Source organism: Pseudophryne corroboree, chromosome 2, assembly GCF_028390025.1.
Source record: "Pseudophryne corroboree isolate aPseCor3 chromosome 2, aPseCor3.hap2, whole genome shotgun sequence".
In the NCBI taxonomy this organism is placed as follows: domain Eukaryota; kingdom Metazoa; phylum Chordata; class Amphibia; order Anura; family Myobatrachidae; genus Pseudophryne; species Pseudophryne corroboree.
This window is the reverse complement of record NC_086445.1, coordinates 879,385,499-879,403,697: the sequence shown is the minus strand read 5'-3', so window position 1 is coordinate 879,403,697 and position 18,199 is coordinate 879,385,499. Positions and strand designations below refer to the sequence as shown.

The 18,199-nt window shown below is 44.8% G+C and overlaps 1 protein-coding gene across 5 annotated transcripts in view; it reads right to left on the bottom strand.

Annotated features, from left to right (window-relative positions):
* Positions 1–18,199, bottom strand: part of ABR (ABR activator of RhoGEF and GTPase) — a 725,529-nt gene that overhangs the window by 359,704 nt on the left and 347,626 nt on the right. For all 5 annotated transcript variants that reach the window (XM_063955968.1, XM_063955969.1, XM_063955971.1 and 2 more), the window contains one exon: positions 15,631–15,815. In XM_063955968.1, the coding sequence (XP_063812038.1) occupies positions 15,631–15,815 (185 nt within the window). The remainder of the gene's footprint in view (positions 1–15,630; positions 15,816–18,199) is intronic.

The window sequence follows — 18,199 nt, the reverse complement described above, 5'->3', positions numbered from 1 at the left end:
GGAAAACATTAACGGCTGTGTCACTGAGGACAGATTATTACTGTTTCCAATTAATCTCTAACTGAAACATAGTTGTACCCAAACTCAGTCCTCGTGAATCAGTCCAGGATTTAAAGATATTGTTGTTTAAGCACAGGTTACTTAATTAGTACCTCAGTCTGGTTGATTATACCTTCTGCACACAATTCTGTAAAACCTTAAAACCTGGACTGTTCTGGTACCTTGAGGACCAAGTCTGGGAAATCCTGATAAAGGCTTTTTGTTGAGGAAATAGGCTGCGGAAAGGGGGCTGAGGTAAACCTAAACCTTTTGTTTAGACTTAGGCTGCGGAAAAGGGGGTGGGGTGGAGTTAGGTTTAGGCACCATGAGGGGAGGTTACGGTTAAGGCTGCAGTAAGGAAGGGTTAGGGTAAGAGAGGTGGGGGAGGGAGTTTGAATACTTACCTCTGCCCTGTAAAATCTAAATATGTGCTCTGTCCACAAGGCAGGCAAAACACAAATACCCCTTTCACATCTCCAATGCTGGATCCCACCCGGGAATTGGAAACGGGTCTTTCCCGGGAGGGATCCGGCATTGGAGACTCTCCTACTCCTTTCGCTGGCTTCCAGACCCAGCAATATGCCGGGTCGGTTGCCATAGCGGCAGGGGGGCGGAGCCGGCGGTGCTGGGAGATGAGCTCCGCCTCTCCCTATCTAGTAAACGGGTCCCAGGTCGCATCGACCCGGGAATCCGTTTATGCAGCCACTGACCCGGTATTCAACCCGGGAATAACACTGCTTATAACCCGGGTCGAATTACTGGGTCAGGCGACCCGGGAATTCGGACTTGGCGCTTTCACACCACACACTGACCCGTGACGACCCGGCAATATGCCGGGTCGATAACGGGTTATTTGTGGGGTGTGAAAGGGGTATTAGTGTATGTATTGAAAAGCTACCTGTTCCCTTCGATGCCCCCACATTTTAAAATGTTAGTTTTCCTTTTGAAATATCTCCTCAAAAGGAGTGGGGGGAATACTGCTGCATACTGTGTATTACAATTGTATAAAATGGGAATGCTATGCTGCAACAAAATAGTAATGTCAAAGCTTTGTATTTCTTGAATTGCAGCATTCTCCAGAGGTGAATCTGAAATGCGATTAGTATATCGGTGGTTTCTTACACCAAGAAACCTAGCAAAGATTTGTTTAATGCAATTGTATAAAAAACATTTGATCATTTTGGAATGAGCAATTAAAAATAAAGTATACTTATTTCATGTACTGTTGGAATCAGCAATTCAGTCCAAAAATACAGAACCAGGCCAACATATTTATACCCCTTTTACACCAAACCTATAACCTGTGTTATAGCCGAGGCAACCCAGGTCCTGGTTTGGAGATGATGTTATCTCTAAGCGCCGGCTAGGGAAGACACCAAGTAATAACCCAGGTCCAGCCTGCGGCGTGAACACAGCTTGAAACGGTGTTCAATAACGTTGTTTTTAACATGGATTTCTGGTGTAAAAGGGGTATTATTGTAGCTAGATAATGCCTAGCTTGAATATACTGACCACATTGCTCAAATTGTTCTTGGAGCTGGTATAAGTTTTGATGAAATGAAAGAGATGTGCCTGTTTGTTCCTGCACTTAGAAGTCATCATATACTATCGTAGAAACTTAACATTTTCTTTATGAAAGGTTTATTCCCTTTCAGTCACTCAAGGACTTGACAGGAATATGTATTTCTCTGCTACCCGTCACTCTAGCACTCGTCTGTGTTTGCAATATGTGCTAATTATCACAGTGCTCCCTATGTATAATGGTGATCCTTTTCAATTTCATATCTATACTAATTATGCAAAATCTGGTTGTCCAGCTAGAATAGATATCCTAAGATTTCACAACATGACAGTGAGCGGTCATATGCGCCGGGACTTCGTAAGAGGTAGTTTAGCAATGTCAATGTGTTTTTTCATTTTTGCAAAGATCCTGTGTATGCCTATGTGTTCCAAGGAGGACTGCCCTTAATGATTTTGTATCTAATAAAGATGAGAACTAGGGTGAGTGCGGCAATTTTCTGCTTTACATAAAATACTTTTTGTTCACAACTTTTATGGCAAATCCTTTGTATCGATTATGCTTTACAGGTGCATAATATGTCCCAGCAGGCCCTGTTCTCCATGTGCCAGCATGCCCTAGCAGAAATTTAAATTGGGCATGATAGGGACAGCAGATACCTGTAGTGCACCTGTAAAGAACATTTCTTCTGTTTCTTAGATATTAATAACCTCACACCCACTGACCAGGGGTGTGAGGAATATCCCTAGTGCTATCATCACAGGACTGGAGTTCAACAGGAAAGTATGGTGCACATGTTTTTCTTTTTGATGGCCTCATGTCCCTAGGGATTTAGACAAGTGCTGACTGCCCTAGGGCTGGTTGGCACTATCACGCCACACTGTTTGCCTCCCTTGCTATAATGCCAACAGCAAAAGATGCTGGTAATGGAAATTTTAGGGGGACTCCACATTCTTTGTCTCCCAATTTTCTGCTATCAGCTTAGTGCTGTATATCAATTTGCAGGAGGACCACACACATCTCTCTCCTTACGTTTGAAAACCAAAAAACAAAAATTATTTATAATTAGAGAAGCCCACATAGCCGATCTGTAGAGCATTTATGGCGGTATAGATGGTATAGGCATAGTTGTTAAGATTAAGGCGTAAAAAAAAAGATTTATGGTAGACTTACCATGGTTAAATCTCTTTCTGCGAGGTACACTGGATTCCACAGGGAATACATCGGAGTGTAGAGTTGGATCTTGATCCGAGGCACCAACAGGCTAAAGCTTTGACTGTTCACAGGATGCATTGCACCACCTCCTTTATAACCCCGCCTCCAGGCACTGGAGCTCAGTTTCGTTAACCAGTCCAATGCAGTAGCAGGTAAAAGAGACGGTAGATGTTAGTCACATAGAACCACATTCTCACGACAGGATGAGGGACCAGCTGTTAATGCTATACAAACCCAAAGAATCCAAGTGCGTCAGGGTGGGCGCTCTGTGGAATCCAGTGTACCTTGCAGAAAGAGATTTAACCATGGCAAATCCACCATAAATTTCCTTTTCTGCAGCGGGGTACACTGGTATTCCACAGGGAATTACATCGGCGATGTCGTAAAGCAACTCCTCATGGGAGGGGACACACCGTAGTGGGCACAAGAACCCGGCGTCCAAAGGAAGCATCCTGGGAGGCGGACGTATTAAAGGCATAGAACCTAATGAACGTGTTCACAGAGTACCACTTAGCCGCCTTGCACAATTGTTCAGCGGATGCGCCTCAACGGGCTGCCCAAGAAGGTCCAACAAACCAAGTAGAATGGTTTTTGATAGCAGCAGAACCTTGTGATTGTGTCGATACACCATCAGAACTACATCTGGTAGGCCGGACTTGACCACTAGGAACGTCCTGACAACTGTGGAAATCCGCTTCCCAGTTGAGAACTCCGGGAATGAACACTGCCGATATTGCTGGCAGATGGCGGGCCGCCCAACGGAGGAATTTTGATACTTCCAGCATTGCCATGCGGCTTCAAGTGCCACCTTGATGATTTATGTACGCCACAGTGAAGGCGATGTCTGATTGTACATGAACGGGCCTGTTCTGTACTAGAGGCAGGGCCAGTGTCAACGCATTGAACACTGCCCGCAATTCCAGAATGTTTATTGGGAGGAGAGATTCCTCCCCTGGTCCATCAACCCTGGAGATAGTGTTGCTCCAACACCGCGCCCCAACCCCGCAGAGTGGCATCCGTTGTCAGGAGGACCCAGTTGTAGATCCAGAAGGGACGGCCCCTGCTCAACTGTTGGTCCTGCAGCCACCAGCTCAGTGACAGACGAACCTCCGGAGTCATGGAGATCATTTGGGACCTGAACCGATGAGGCAGGCAGTCCCATTTGGAAAGGATTAACCTCTGCAGAGGGCGGGAATGAAATTGAGCGTACTCCACCATGTCGAAAGCCGACACCATGAGGCCTAGTACTTACATCGTCGAGTGTATCGACACTTGGCCGAGAGAGGAAATATCTGATCCTGTCCTGAAATTTCAGGACTTTCTCTGGAGATAAAAACAATCGTTGGCTGTGTGTGTCCAGCAGTGCCCCTAGATGCACCATGCTCTGAGCAGGGACCAGTGAGGATTTTTTCCAGTTGATGAGCCACCCGTGGGCTTGTAGAAATTGGACCGTCAGTTCCAGATGACTGAGGAGAATCTCTCGGGAGTTCGCCAGGATCAGCAAGTCATCTAGATACTGCAGGATCCCGATTCCCTGACAGCGTAGAATGGCCGTCATTACGGCCATGACCTTGGTGAAGATCGGAGGGGCTGTGGTCAATCCAAAAGCCAAGGCCCGGAACTGATAATGTAGGTTGCCAATAGCAAACCGCAGATATTGCTGATCTGACTTGGCAATAGGTATGTGCAGGTAAGCATCCTGTATGTCCAGGGATACCATAAATTCTTTGGGTTCCATGGCCAGCACAATGGAGTGCAGAGTTTCCATACTGATTTAAATACTCTCACAAACTTGTTCAATGATTTGAGGTTGAGTATAGGCCGGAAGGACACATTTGGCTTCGGAACTAGAAACAGGGTCGAATAGTATCCCCTGCCTCTCTGAGACAGAGGTACCGGCACTACCACTCCCGTGTCCATGAGGGATTGTACAACCAAGTGTAGAGCTTGGGCTTTTAATGGATCTGAAGGGATAACCGTCGTGCAGAACTGGAGAGGGGGACGTCTCTTGAAAGAGATTGTGTACCCGTGAGACACAACATCCCGCACCCAGGCGTCCTAAGTGGTCTTTAACCAGGCCTGGGCGAACTGCAGAAATCGGCCTCCGATCCTGGGTGGGGTCTCCCAGGGGGAGGCCCGCCCTGTCATGCAGCAGGCTTGTCTTGTTTGGAAGCATCCAGATGGGTGGCCCAGGATTGCTTAGATTTGGGTTTAGTGGTTTAGGAAGCACGATCCTGTCTCGGGTACGCCTGACCTTTTGATTTCCCTGGAGTGAATGAAAAGTGGTACTCTTAGCCTTCGGAGCAGAAGGATTAATACTTAAGAGAAATGCAGTCTTGGCAGTTGCCAAGTCAGTCACAATCTTGTTCAGATCCTCCCCGAATAGGATGTCTCCCTTAAAAGGGAGCACCTCCAAGGTCTTTTTGGAGTCCAGATCCACCTTCCAGGACCTCAACCACAGTATTCGGTGAGCCGGGATAGACGTAGTAGACGCCTTGGCCGCCATTACACCTGCATCAGAGGCCGCCTCCTGAATATAGTGGGAGGCTGCACCGGTAAGAGAGTACAGCACTGGTAAGAGAGTAAATAGACTTCATGCAACCCTCCACACGCTTATCCGTTGGTTCCTTCAGTGAAGTGACAGTGGTGACAGGCAGAGTAGATGACACAAGATGTGCGACATGAGGGTCAACCGGCAGTGGAGTTTCCCACTTGTTACTCAACCCCACAGGGATAGGATAATGAGCTAGTATCTTTTTAGACAAGGAAAACTTCTTTCCTGGAGACGACCAGGTTTCCTGACATTTGTCAATTAAATGGGCAGAATGTGGTAAGACTAGTTTAGTAACCTTCTGACGTTTGAACCAGTGCCGTAACTAGGCATTTTAGCGCTGTGTGCAAGAAACGGCAGTGGCGCCCCCCTTCCCCACATGTAAGATAGGGGCAGTGCGCGCCGCAGGCGCCAGAAAAATTTATAGGGGCGTGGCTTCACGGGGAAGGGGCGTGGCCACAAATTAATAGCAATTCATACTACGGTGCACAGTAGTCTACATTATTCTAATTACGCTGCACAGTAGCGCCACTACACCAGGTAGAGCCCCTTTTATACATTACAGCAGACAGCGTCCCCCTTTTTACACATTACAGCAGACAGTCCCCCTTTTTACACATTGCGGCAGCCAGTCCCCCTTTTTACACATTGCAGCAGCCAGGCCCCCTCTTTAAACATTGCAGCAGCCAGTCCCCCTTTTTACACATTGCAGCAGCCAGTCCCCCTTTTTACATATTGCGGCAGCCAGGCCCCCTTTTTACACATTGCGGCAGCCAGTCCCCCTTTTTACACATTGCGGCAGCCAGGCCCCCTCTTTACACATTGCAGCAGCCAGGACCCCTTTTTACACATTGCGGCAGCCAGGCCCCCTCTTTACACATTGCGGCAGCCAGTCCCCCTTTTGACACATTGCGGCAGCCAGGCCCCCTCTTTACACATTGCGGCAGCCAGTCCCCCTTTTTACACATTGCGGCAGCCAGGACCACTTTTTACACATTGCGGCAGCCAGTCTCCCTTTTTACACATTGCGGCAGCCAGGCCCCCTTTTTACACATTGCGGCAGCCAGGCCCCCTTTTTACACATTGCGGCAGCCAGGCCCCCTTTTTATACATTGCGGCAGCCAGGACCCCTTTTTACAAATTGCGGCAGCCAGGCCCCCTTTTTACACATTGCGGCAGACGGTGTCCCCCTGAGAGAGAGAGAGAGAGAGGGAGGGATATACTTACCTTCTCCCCGCTGACAGACTCCTCGTGCTGGCATCTCCCTCTCTGTGCAGGCAGTGAGGTGAGAAGGAGGAGGAGGGAGGGGGATTGGAGCCGCAGCAGCGCTTTTTGATTGGTAGTAAGCGCCGCTGCAGCATCCCCCTCTCCTTCCGTATTGGTTGCCTGGCGCTGCTGTGGATGCTGGGATGAAGGAACCGCATCCCAGCATCCATAGCAGCGCCGGGCAGCCAATACAGAAGGAGAGGGGGATGCTGCAGCGGCGCTGACTACCAATCAAATAGCGCTGCTGCGGCTCCCTGCTCCCCCTCCCTCCTCCTCCTTGAACGCTGCCCGGCGCTGGTCTCTTCTCCCTCCAGCGCGGCGCACGGCGCACACAGCAGCCAGAGGCGGCATGTAATGAGTCAATTTGACTCATTACATGCCGCTGGCCGTTGCGCCCTCAGGGCAACTGCGCTGTGTGCCAAGCCCACTTGGCACACACGTAGTTACGGCCCTGGTTTGAACTTATCAGGTTTCTTAGACGTAGCAGTAGGCTCGATCTCATCATCAATTTGGAGAATCCGCTTAATAGCCTCCACTAGGTTAGGATCATCAACCTGTGTTGTAGATTCCTCATTAGAAGCAACTGTATCAGTGTCTGACGTTATCAGTATATTCCCCATCCTCATCGGAAGAATTATCCGAAATATTAGTGGATTGTGAGGAAGAAATGGCCCGCTTAGATGACCCCTTGACCCCAGAGGGGCGTGGGGTAGACTTGTGTCTAACCAAAGACTGATTTCATTGTTGTAACTGGGTAGACAGAGTGTCCTCCCAGGGCGGATTAACTATAGGGACAATATGTGGCTGTAATGGCACAGGAGGTCCCACAGGGGGCATAAGACGTGTTACAAGCGTATTCAGCATACTTGAGAATGCTGCCCAAGGTGGGTCCTGATTGGCCACAGGTGCTGCGGGTTGACTGGAAGGTGTATGGCACCCAGCTCCTGAACCATCAGCTAACACTTCCCCCTAAGGTAAATCCGTAGTGCCAGCACTGCAGGATGCAGGAGGGTCCGCGGATTTCCACCCTGTGTGGCAGACATTATGGGGAATGTAGCCTTAGAGCGTAACAGTACAATATACTGTAGTTAGACAAACACAATACCTGCAAATAACCCCCTGTGTTATGTGACGGTAAATACAGGGCACAAACAGAGGATTTGAGCGGTATGAAGTGAATGAAATACACAGTGTAGAACTAATTTATATATATATATATATATATATATATATATATATATATATAAAAAGTTCCACTGTTGCTAAATTAGCAAGCTGCACGTCACTCCATTGTAAAAAATGCTTTTAATGAATTTTTAAATACATAGAGAAAACAGCCTGTCCGTCATATCAACGGCTCGTTTCGGGACCTGGCATAGTCCCTTCGTCAGGATTACATTTGGCTGCTGTAGTCAGTGGTGAAAAACGTGCTGAGAGAAAAAAAAAAAAAAAAAGTTTTTCACCACAGCACGTTTTTCACCACTGACTACAGCAGACAAATGTAATCCTGACTAAGGGACTATGCCAGGTCCCGAAACGAGCCGTTGATATGACGGACAGGCTGTTTTCTCTATGTATTTAAAAATTCATTAAAAGCATTTTTTACAATGGAGTGACGTGCAGCTTGCTAATTTAGCAACAGTGGAACTTTATACTTTACAGCACGAGCACCCAGCATTACCAATACCAGCAAGGGAGTGCCGGATCATCCAAGGTACATATATATATATATATATATATATATATATATATGTGTGTGTGTGGTACGGTATGCCGGCGCTCGGGCTCCCGGCGACCAGCATACCGGCGCCGGGATCCCGACCGCCGGCATACCGACAGCATGGCGAGCGCTAAGGAGCCCCTTGCGGGCTCGTCACGCTGTGGGCACGGTGGCGCGCTACACTATTTTATTCTCCCTCCAGGGGGGTCGTGGACCCCCACGAGGGAGAATAGCTGTCGGTATGCCGGGTGTCGGGATTCCGGCGTCGGTATAATGTGCGCCGGGATCCCGACATTCGGGATATTGAAGACCACCCATATATATATATATATATATATATATATTTATTAGTGCTGGGCAAGATAACGCGTTATTAACGCCATAAGGCAATAACGGCGATAATATTGTTAACGCCGTTAACGCTGCTGCGCCGGAAGAAGCCGCCGGAAGCAGTAATTCATCTGACCCCCTTGATGGAGAAGCCGCTGGATGCCGCCGGAGAAGAGGAAACCACCGGATGCCGCCGGAGATGAGGAAGCAGCCAGCCGCCATAACCTCTTGAGACTGAGACATCTTCACAATATCTCTGTGAGTACTGGTTTTTATACAGAGCCCTAGCAAAGGCATAGGATTCCCTTATAGCTGCTCTTTAGCATTTAGTTTTTAGTTCGATAGGTAGCGATTAACTGCAGGCCAATTAGTATTGTCGAAGATGTCGGTCTGAGGAACGTTCTTAGGATCGCAACGAATGACAGCACGTATGAGCCTCCCTCAAGACGCACCATCACAAGAAGAATACATGACTTGTATGAAAATGAGAGGACCACAAAAGCGATGGCGTTACAATGTGTACCACATGTTGCTCTCACTGGAGATTACTGGACATCGCTGGGTAACCATAATTACCTCGGAGTTACAGTGCATTATATTGATGAACACTGGGAGCTACATTCACATGCTCTGACTGTAATGAAAACAGAAGAGAGAAATTTTGCTGAAACATGCGCTGAACATTTTATTCATGTTGCACAGGAGTGGAACATTTCAGATAAAGTCGGCACACTTAGCACAGATAGTGCAAGAAATATGATTGCTGCTGCAAGACACCTGCCTTTTGAACATGTCCCCTGCACTGCGCACAGTCTCCAGCGTTCTGTCACAGTATCTCTGCAGAACAGTGCGTTTGACAATGTCCTGGCCAAATGCAGAAAAGTTGTAGGCCACTTTAAACACAGTCCAGCAAGTGCTGCAGAATTACAAAAACAACAATTTCAACATAGACAAAATAAGGAGTCGCTTATACAAGATATTCCAACCAGATGGAATTCGACTCTGGACATGATAAAAAGTGTCTGTAGAAATGAACAGCCACTGAGGGATGTCCTCACCACAGACAACACCAAGGTTGCCATGCCAACTACAGCTGAAATGGACAAACTGCAGAGGTTGGAAACGCTACTGGAGCCCTGCAGGTATATTTTACATACTTCATATATTTCATTTTTCCACTGTCCTGTCTGTAAAAAATATAGCATGAATGGGATGTAGTTAGGTAGGTTTAGGCACTTACTGGTGGTGGGTAGGAAGCAGGGAGGGTTAGGGTTAGTAGGGAGCAGGGAGGGTTAGGGTTAGTAGGGAGCAGGGAGGGTTAGGGTTAGTAGGGAGCAGGGAGGGTTAGGGTTTGGCTGCATGGAGGGAGAGTTAGGGTTAGGCAGCACCAGCGGACTTTTAGGGTTAGGCACTATGCAGGGAGGGTTAAGGGTAGGGAGGGTTAGTATACTTACCGGGGACTTTTGGGTATCTGGATTCCAGGATGCTGCTGTCGGTCTTCTGACCACCAGCATTCTCCCGTACCCAAAGAAATGGGTTTGATTTTTTTTTGCTGTTGCAGGTATGTGACTGAACTTCTGGGAGGAGAAAAGTATGTTTCATGTTCTGTGGTTCTGCCTGCTTTTTGCCATCTCTCTCGGGTCATGGAGAGTTCAGATGATGACCCAGCCTACGTGGTCAAATTTAAGTCTACATTCAGAACAGACCTGGAGACACGCAAAGAAAATGCCAACATTGCATATCTGAAGATTGCTACCGCATTGGACCCTAGATTCAAGGACCTCAAGTGTATACCCAGAGCTGAGAGGGGTGAGGTGTGGGCCTTAGTCACCAACTTACTAAAGGAACAGAGGTTTGTTGCAGAGAAACCTGTGGAAGCAACAACATCAGAGCCACCAAATAAAAAGTTAGCCCTATTGGCTGCTTCATCAGAGTCTGATTCTGAGCAGGAGGAAGATTCAGTTGAGAACAGTGTGCGTCGATTCAGAGCGGAGCCCACCATCAGTACAGAGTCCTGTCCATTAGAGTGGTGGTCCAAACATGCAGGCTCACACAGCAGGCTGGCCTCCATTGCACAGAAGTACTTGGCCACACCTGCAACATCAGTACCCTGTGAAAGGTTGTTTTCTCTTGCTGGTCATATTGTACAGAAGAAGAGAGTTTCTTTATCATCTGAAAATGTAAATAACCTTGTGTGTCTTAGCAACTGGCTTGGTGCAGAGCAGTAAATAGGTTACACACCTAAAATATATCTGTCCAATCTGGTGGGAACAAAAATCTGGGTAAGAAAACAGATTTAGATTCTCAGAAAACATATTTTATTTTTTAATTTTAATTTTTAACGTTTTTTAAATGCTACTGTGTTAAGGGAAAACTGCAAACCAAATGTTTTTGCAGTGTTGTTTAATGTTATTGCACTGTTGTTCATATAAAAGTACTAAAAGTGCGCAATACACCACTTTTGAATTCATTATTGACTTTAGTCGGCTAACAATGCTATTAATCGCTATTAATCGCATGAAATCCTGCGATTAATTGCGATTAAAAATTGTAATCGTTGCCCAGCACTAATATTTATTTATATACACACACATATATATACATATACACACAAAACGATATTACCGGGTGCTCTCCGCATTAATCAGTAAACCTGAAATAAGGACAGACCTCATCCTGGAGTATATCAACGATTCATGACTTTATATAATTTCGTCAGGATAACCTATACACGTGTGTATTATATATATATATATATATATATATATATATATATACATACACACACACACACACACGAGCCCATGACGCACCTAGCACCTCAGGGTACAGAGTATAGTGATAGCAATATGTATGAGACAGGAGAATGAAATCCACACAACAGCTACAGGCACACTCAGTCACAGGTACAATGCAGAAGTTATTACAGATAAACAATAAAACTGCAGTGGACTAGTAAAACAACATCTAAATAAATATGATTATAGCTATAACAATGCACAGTAGATACTGGATGTATATCACAGAATACCTGTACTAAGTATTCAGATAGCAGCACACTTGTTCTTAACTAACACTGTCTAAAATGACATGTAGAATTCTTAAGTGTCTGTAAATGCACAGCGCTGATGAGACAGGCAGATTTACAGAGCAGACAGAGCCCTGCAGTCCCGGAGATCAGCACAGCTAGTAGTGAAGATGGCCCCAAAATCTCTGTCAGGGAGAGAAGGAGAGTAAAATGCAGCTCCAGGGCGGGAACACCAGCAGTAGATGGCGCCCAGAGCAGGGGGAGGGGATACAGCTCAGCGCCTTATCCCCTATGCTGGTCCTCACCACTGGGTACTGTGGAGCCTATGTAAAACAGATTTGAGTAAATCCGACCTGTGCTCCCTGCACTGGTGGATATAGTGGGGTCCCTGTGCAGTACAGTGTCCACGCCAGCGGTGCGGTCCGTCTCCTGGGACCACTATTTACCGGCGGGTCCCAACAGGGGACCCTCTTACCTCCTCCCTGATGTGCAGCCACGCGATCCTGGAGAGCGTCAGCAGTGGTGTACCTGATGACCGGTGCGCCTCCCCTGCAAGTACCCGGGAACCAGGCCGCGGGAGTATGCAGCGCTGCTGGGGAGGTGAGGGAGCCGCAGCACAGAATGTCAGAATGACATAAACAGTGCTGCAGCCCTTGAAGTCTTCTTAAAAAGCTCTTTTCAGGGCTGCCTAGCGCAGCCCCACCTGTTAGTGACCTGCTCTGCACGCACCAATTTACAAACTTAGCTCCAGTGCCTGGAGGCGGGGTTATAGAGGAGGCAGTGCAATGCATCCTGGGAACAGTCAAAGCTTTAGCCTGTTGGTGCCTCAGATCAAGATCCAACTCTACACCCTGTGGAATCCCAGTGTACCCCGCTGCAGAACCAGCCTATAGGTTTCCTGGTTTAATCCATGAAAAAACCTGGAATTTGAATAATAAACAAACAATTGGTAATCTCTTTGGGGCCTACCCTTAAGCTGGACACACACAAAAATATATATCTGTCCAATCTTTCTGGTTGGAATGAAAATCTGGTAGTGTATGAGAGCAAATGACAATTGACCATTTACTCCCAAACACTGGAAAACAGACAAAAATGGCTATTCACACAAATTAGTTAAATCCATGGGTTTTAACCAATTTATCTGAACAACCATTTTTGTCTGTTTGTCCGTTCCTGTGACGCTTCAGTAACCAACACGTTTGGTATATTAGGCTGCTTTCTGAATCTTTATCGCAACTGCCCTGAGGAAGGTACTGCTAGGACTGAAACATGTTGAACTACTGTGGTTGTGGTTGATCTTGGAACATTCATCCACCTCTACAGTCAATGTTAGTGACAGACCGTGCTTCATCCAGAAGAAATCAATATCTTCTGGGTGTTTTACATTTACAGGTCTCAAACATACTGAGATCTGGTATGAGCTCAATACTACTGGAAATTTTGATTTTAGGTAACTGTATATTTTTCATGTAATTTAAATAAAATATTCTTGAGTATTTTACATCATCAGGCGATTGTTAATTTTAATATCAATAATGATCACATGGGAAGGACCACGGAATCGCTCACACCTAGACCCTTTCTGAACCACAAACACTTATGAAAAACTAAGCAGGGTACACAGCTAAAGATATATCTGTCCAATTTGTCTGGTTGGAACAAAAATCTGGGAATGTACTATTTTTCTCCAAAATGCTAGAAAACAAACAAAAAGGGCCACTCAGATAAAATTTAGTTAAATCAAAAGGATTTATCAAATTTGTGTGAATAACCATTTTTGTATGTTTTCTAGTGTTTGTGGGTAAATATTTTATTACCATTTGCTCCCATACATTACCAGATTTTTGTTCAACCAGCCAGATTAGACACATATATCTTTAGATGTGTACCCAGTATAACTCCCTATATCTACATCCCATGTTCATTAAAATATTATTTAAAGTAAGGAGATCACCAACAGGGTCTCTCATTGGGCGTGCATAGTGACAATACTCTATTACCTTAATGGCAGTCTACTTCACATATATTCGTACAACCAGAATTAGGATATTTCTTTCTCCAGTTACGTTTTACGTAACACTAAAAGTTTTCTATACCATCATCACTGAAATAGAACTGCCTCTGTTAGCAATTACTATTTAAGTTAGGTCAACATCTTATTTTATGCTTCTTTAAGGGTATCACCCAAGAAGGTTACCAATTGTTGTATATTAGCCAAGGGATCGTGCAGTGCTTCTAACCCCTGTTTCCACTGCAGGATCAGGGTTTAGAAATCATTGGATATCAATGGAGGTTTATAAAACAGCTTCACAAATATTGCGTTTTGGCCCTAAAGTGCCGGCAATGGCCACCAGTTTCTAAGCTTCGGCTAATCCAACTCATAGTAAATTTGCTTCTAAGACTTGGACCATGATCTAAAAAGTGTAAATAAGAACCAGTCGACGTTGTAAAACCTTTACCTGTCTGCTGGAGTGAAGAAATAAACCAGTGTTATGGTGTTGGTACAGCAGTTGGCGATCTAAAAACTAATGGTGGATACTAAAAATAAGTTATGCTATTTGTGGCGGGGGGAGGGTTAGTGCGACGACTACGGTGTCTTACTATAAAGATAACACTGGCTTCAATTTAAGATCCTCAAGGCTAAAGAGAACAACTTGATAACCCTGCCTGACTGAACCTTATGAGATTGTATTACAAATGTAAAAGGTACAAGACACAATAACCATACTTTCATAATGGATTACATAATAAAGATTAAAAAAAGGAAAATGTATTTACCGGACATGTAAATTATTCCAATCCATTTACGTATCCCCTCCCAACCATGGGCAGCATCAAGTATCTAATCAATTTAATTTAGTCAAGCACAGAACGAACTATACATGCAGGAAAAGTTAAAAGGTGCAAATATTTTAACAAGCTCTACCAGTGCTTTACACGTCTCACTTTATTGATCCTTAAGCTTAAAATTAGACTATTTATTTTCTATTCAGTTTGGTTTCCTGGCCAGTGCCACATACTGTAACTTTTACCACACAAGTACACAAGGTCCTGAGTAATCTCACCTATGTCTCCAACCTCCTGTATACAAAATATTTGGCAGTGGGGACCAATTCGGATTAGAACTAACTACAGAACAATTGATTTAATATACCCCAATATAACAACACTGCATACAGAAAAACACCCCCTCACAAGACCTCTGATTCATTTCTCGCACACCGAATATCCAGGCAACAAGGAATGGAAACTATAGAATGATAATAAATAAAAAAAACTAACATACGGTAAATAGCACCTTATGTGTAATAACATTAGGATCACAAACATGCATAGAGAGAAATAAAATTACTGAAATGGACGCAAAGTGCCACCAGTACAATCAGGTGAAGGCACTTTGTGTAAAGTAACACAGAATTTTAACACGCATCCAGAAGAGATGAACAGGAAGATTAGCAATGCTGGGCTACCATATTCTACCGTGGTGTGCTTAGTCAAAGATCATGGCGGCATTGCGCCGAATCAAACACCCCACCCCCCTCCCACCGTAACCCCGTAGAAACACTGAAGGATTAAACGGACACATGTGAACCAGCACATTAACTACCAAAGTGCCACACTACACACTAAAACAATTCAAACCAATTCCACGTTGGAAGCTTTGCTGCTGAAAATCTGCAGTACAACACACACATCATTAGTTGGGTATGAATTAATACATCACGGAGCTGTACTATATACTGTACCACAATAGCAGTTAAGATACTGCAACTGTGACCACTAGCACGACATAAAACTGTAACAGTTAGATCGTAGAACATCACATAAAAAAAAATCACAAACACTACAGTTTCAAAACAGTAGGGCATGTTTTTAAAGATTTAGCACCCTAAAAGAGCCAACACTTTAAGACAACATAATTCACTACTGAAGCAAACAAAAATAGAAAGAACACTTACCTCTGGCAGTAGCCCTTCTGTCGGAGTGGGTGAAACTCCATCCACACTGTCTTGACTTCTGGCACTGAGCTGTGGGGACATGGTAGGAGACTCATCGATGTAGGGCATGGTTTCCGAACCCTCACGGGAGCTTTTCTGCTCCTCATTCCCTTCAGCGTCGTACCCGTCTGTTCCGTAGTTGAAATCTGTGACAAGGAACAAGAAAGGCCGTTGAGTGCCTTCAATAAGTGCGGCCAACGAGGTTGGGTACGGCTTGTGTCTGGGGGTCATGCTGGCATCTGAGCTTCTTGAAAGGAGAAGTAGAGGGCAAAGAAACACAGAAAATGTACACCAGAGAAGTCAAAATAAGTGTATACGATGGAAAGGAACACACACTACAGTAATATGAATAAGGAAGATGCCAGAAGGAGGAAACAATATGAAAAAGGCACAGAAAACTAGAAAGATGAGAAACAAAAGTAATTAAAAAAATACCAGAGCTTAAAAAAGAAAATAAAAACTAGAAAAACAGGTTAGTATACAGAACACAAGCCATGCAAAAATATACGGCTTTACCTAAAACTCAAAAAGAAGGAAAGTGAAGAAAAAAAGAGAAGGAAACAAGAGAACACAGACACAACATATAGGAAAGAGGGGTAGAATTAGTAGCTGGATAAGAAGCCAGAAGAGCCAGTCCTGCAGTTAAATGTATATTACAGAGGTCAATTGACCACCTCTGAAACACATTACGACTGAAGGATTAGGGGAAGCCTGTTAGCTTGCGAAAACTGGAAAATCAGCGGCTGTCCACAGATGACAGCATCAGAGCTATTCCGGGCCCTGCTCGTTGCCTCCTTCTCTGAGTCAGAGAGACAGAAGGGGGGTGTGGGGGCTCACTGTTTCCATTTTAAAGCTCCAGTTATTGCACAAAATACAGTTTATAAAGAGGTACCTTTACTGTGCAGTGCCACATAATTTTTTTTGTTTCTGTTTATTGTGTTAGGTTTATTTATTCCCAAGAAAGAGTGGTTTTGTGTTATATATGTTTAAGATTTAACTCTAAATCATAGGCCTTAAGCCCCTGGAACTGGTCACCATGGCAACCTTCAATGCAGAATTTTTAGCTTATGTGCAGACACTTTACAAAGTGGTAATCGGTTACTGTTGAGAGGAGTGGGTTTTCTGAAGCGAAAAGAATGGACCGGAAAACAAAAAGCACTCAGGCAGCTGCAGAAACACAGGTAAATGGTCTACGGCTGGCTCTATATCAAATCAGCACTGCACACCTAAGCTCTATGTAAAACATCGAACTACAAAGTGAATATATTAATAGGAGTACATCAAACTTCACCATCACAGGATTAGTAGCTACATGGCAGAAACTCATCTCGGACAATGAGAGATGATCAATAAAATAATACATACTTGCATACAGGTACAGAATATTTGTAATGTAACCCATAGCAACCAATCAGAACCAAAGTTGTCATTTTTCTAGAGCAGCTTACAGAATCAAAACAAATGTCCTGTATGTTCATATGGGTTAATACAGCAGTTTTTCAGATATGTAACCAATAGTCTTTTTAACCTATTTAGTAGACCTTTTCTTTAGAGAACTGACAAATGTTAAATACATAAAGTGCAAGAGGTCCCCAAATCACAGAGCAGTATCTCCAACCTAACAGTCCTATGTACACCTACAACACTGAAGAATAGCTCAGCACTCATTTGCATAATTAATGATCAGTAAAAGCAGAAGGAAGATGTAAAGGAAGGGAAAAAGGTACACACAGATCAATAGCTTTCCCTCATTGAGTGCACACTGCCTAGTAAACACTGTAGGCAAAATAGCTGTTATACACCACTCCCTGGCCGGATACCGGAAAATGGAACCAAGCTAGGGTTTATTTAAGCAGGCCTGTCGGAAAAATAAGTAAAATTATGCTGCAAACAAAAAAAAATTAAAAATAAGATTTTACTTACCGGTAAATCTATTTCTCGTAGTCCGTAGTGGATGCTGGGGTCTCCGTAAGGACCTTGGGGATAGACGGGCTCCGCAGGAGACATGGGCACTTTAAGAAAGAATTTAGGGTCTGGTGTGCACTGGCTCCTCCCTCTATGCCCCTCCTCCAGACCTCAGTTAGAGAAACTGTGCCCAGAAGAGCTGACAGTACAAGGAAAGGATTTTGGTAATCCAGGGCAAGATTCATACCAGCCACACCGTATAACATGAGATAACAACCAGTTAACAGTATGACAAATAACAGAGCATCAGGTCCAACCCTGATGCAACCATAACTTAACCCTTATTGAAGCAATAACTATATACAAGTATTGCAGAAAAAGTCCGCACTTGGGACGGGCGCCCAGCATCCACTACGGACTACGAGAAATAGATTTACCGGTAAGTAAAATCTTATTTTCTCTAACGTCCTAGTGGATGCTGGGGACTCCGTAAGGACCATGGGGATTATACCAAAGCTCCCAAACGGGCGGGAGAGTGCGGATGACTCTGCAGCACCGATTGAGCAAACACAAGGTCCTCCTCAGCCAGGGTATCAAGCTTGTAGAACTTTGCAAAAGTGTTTGA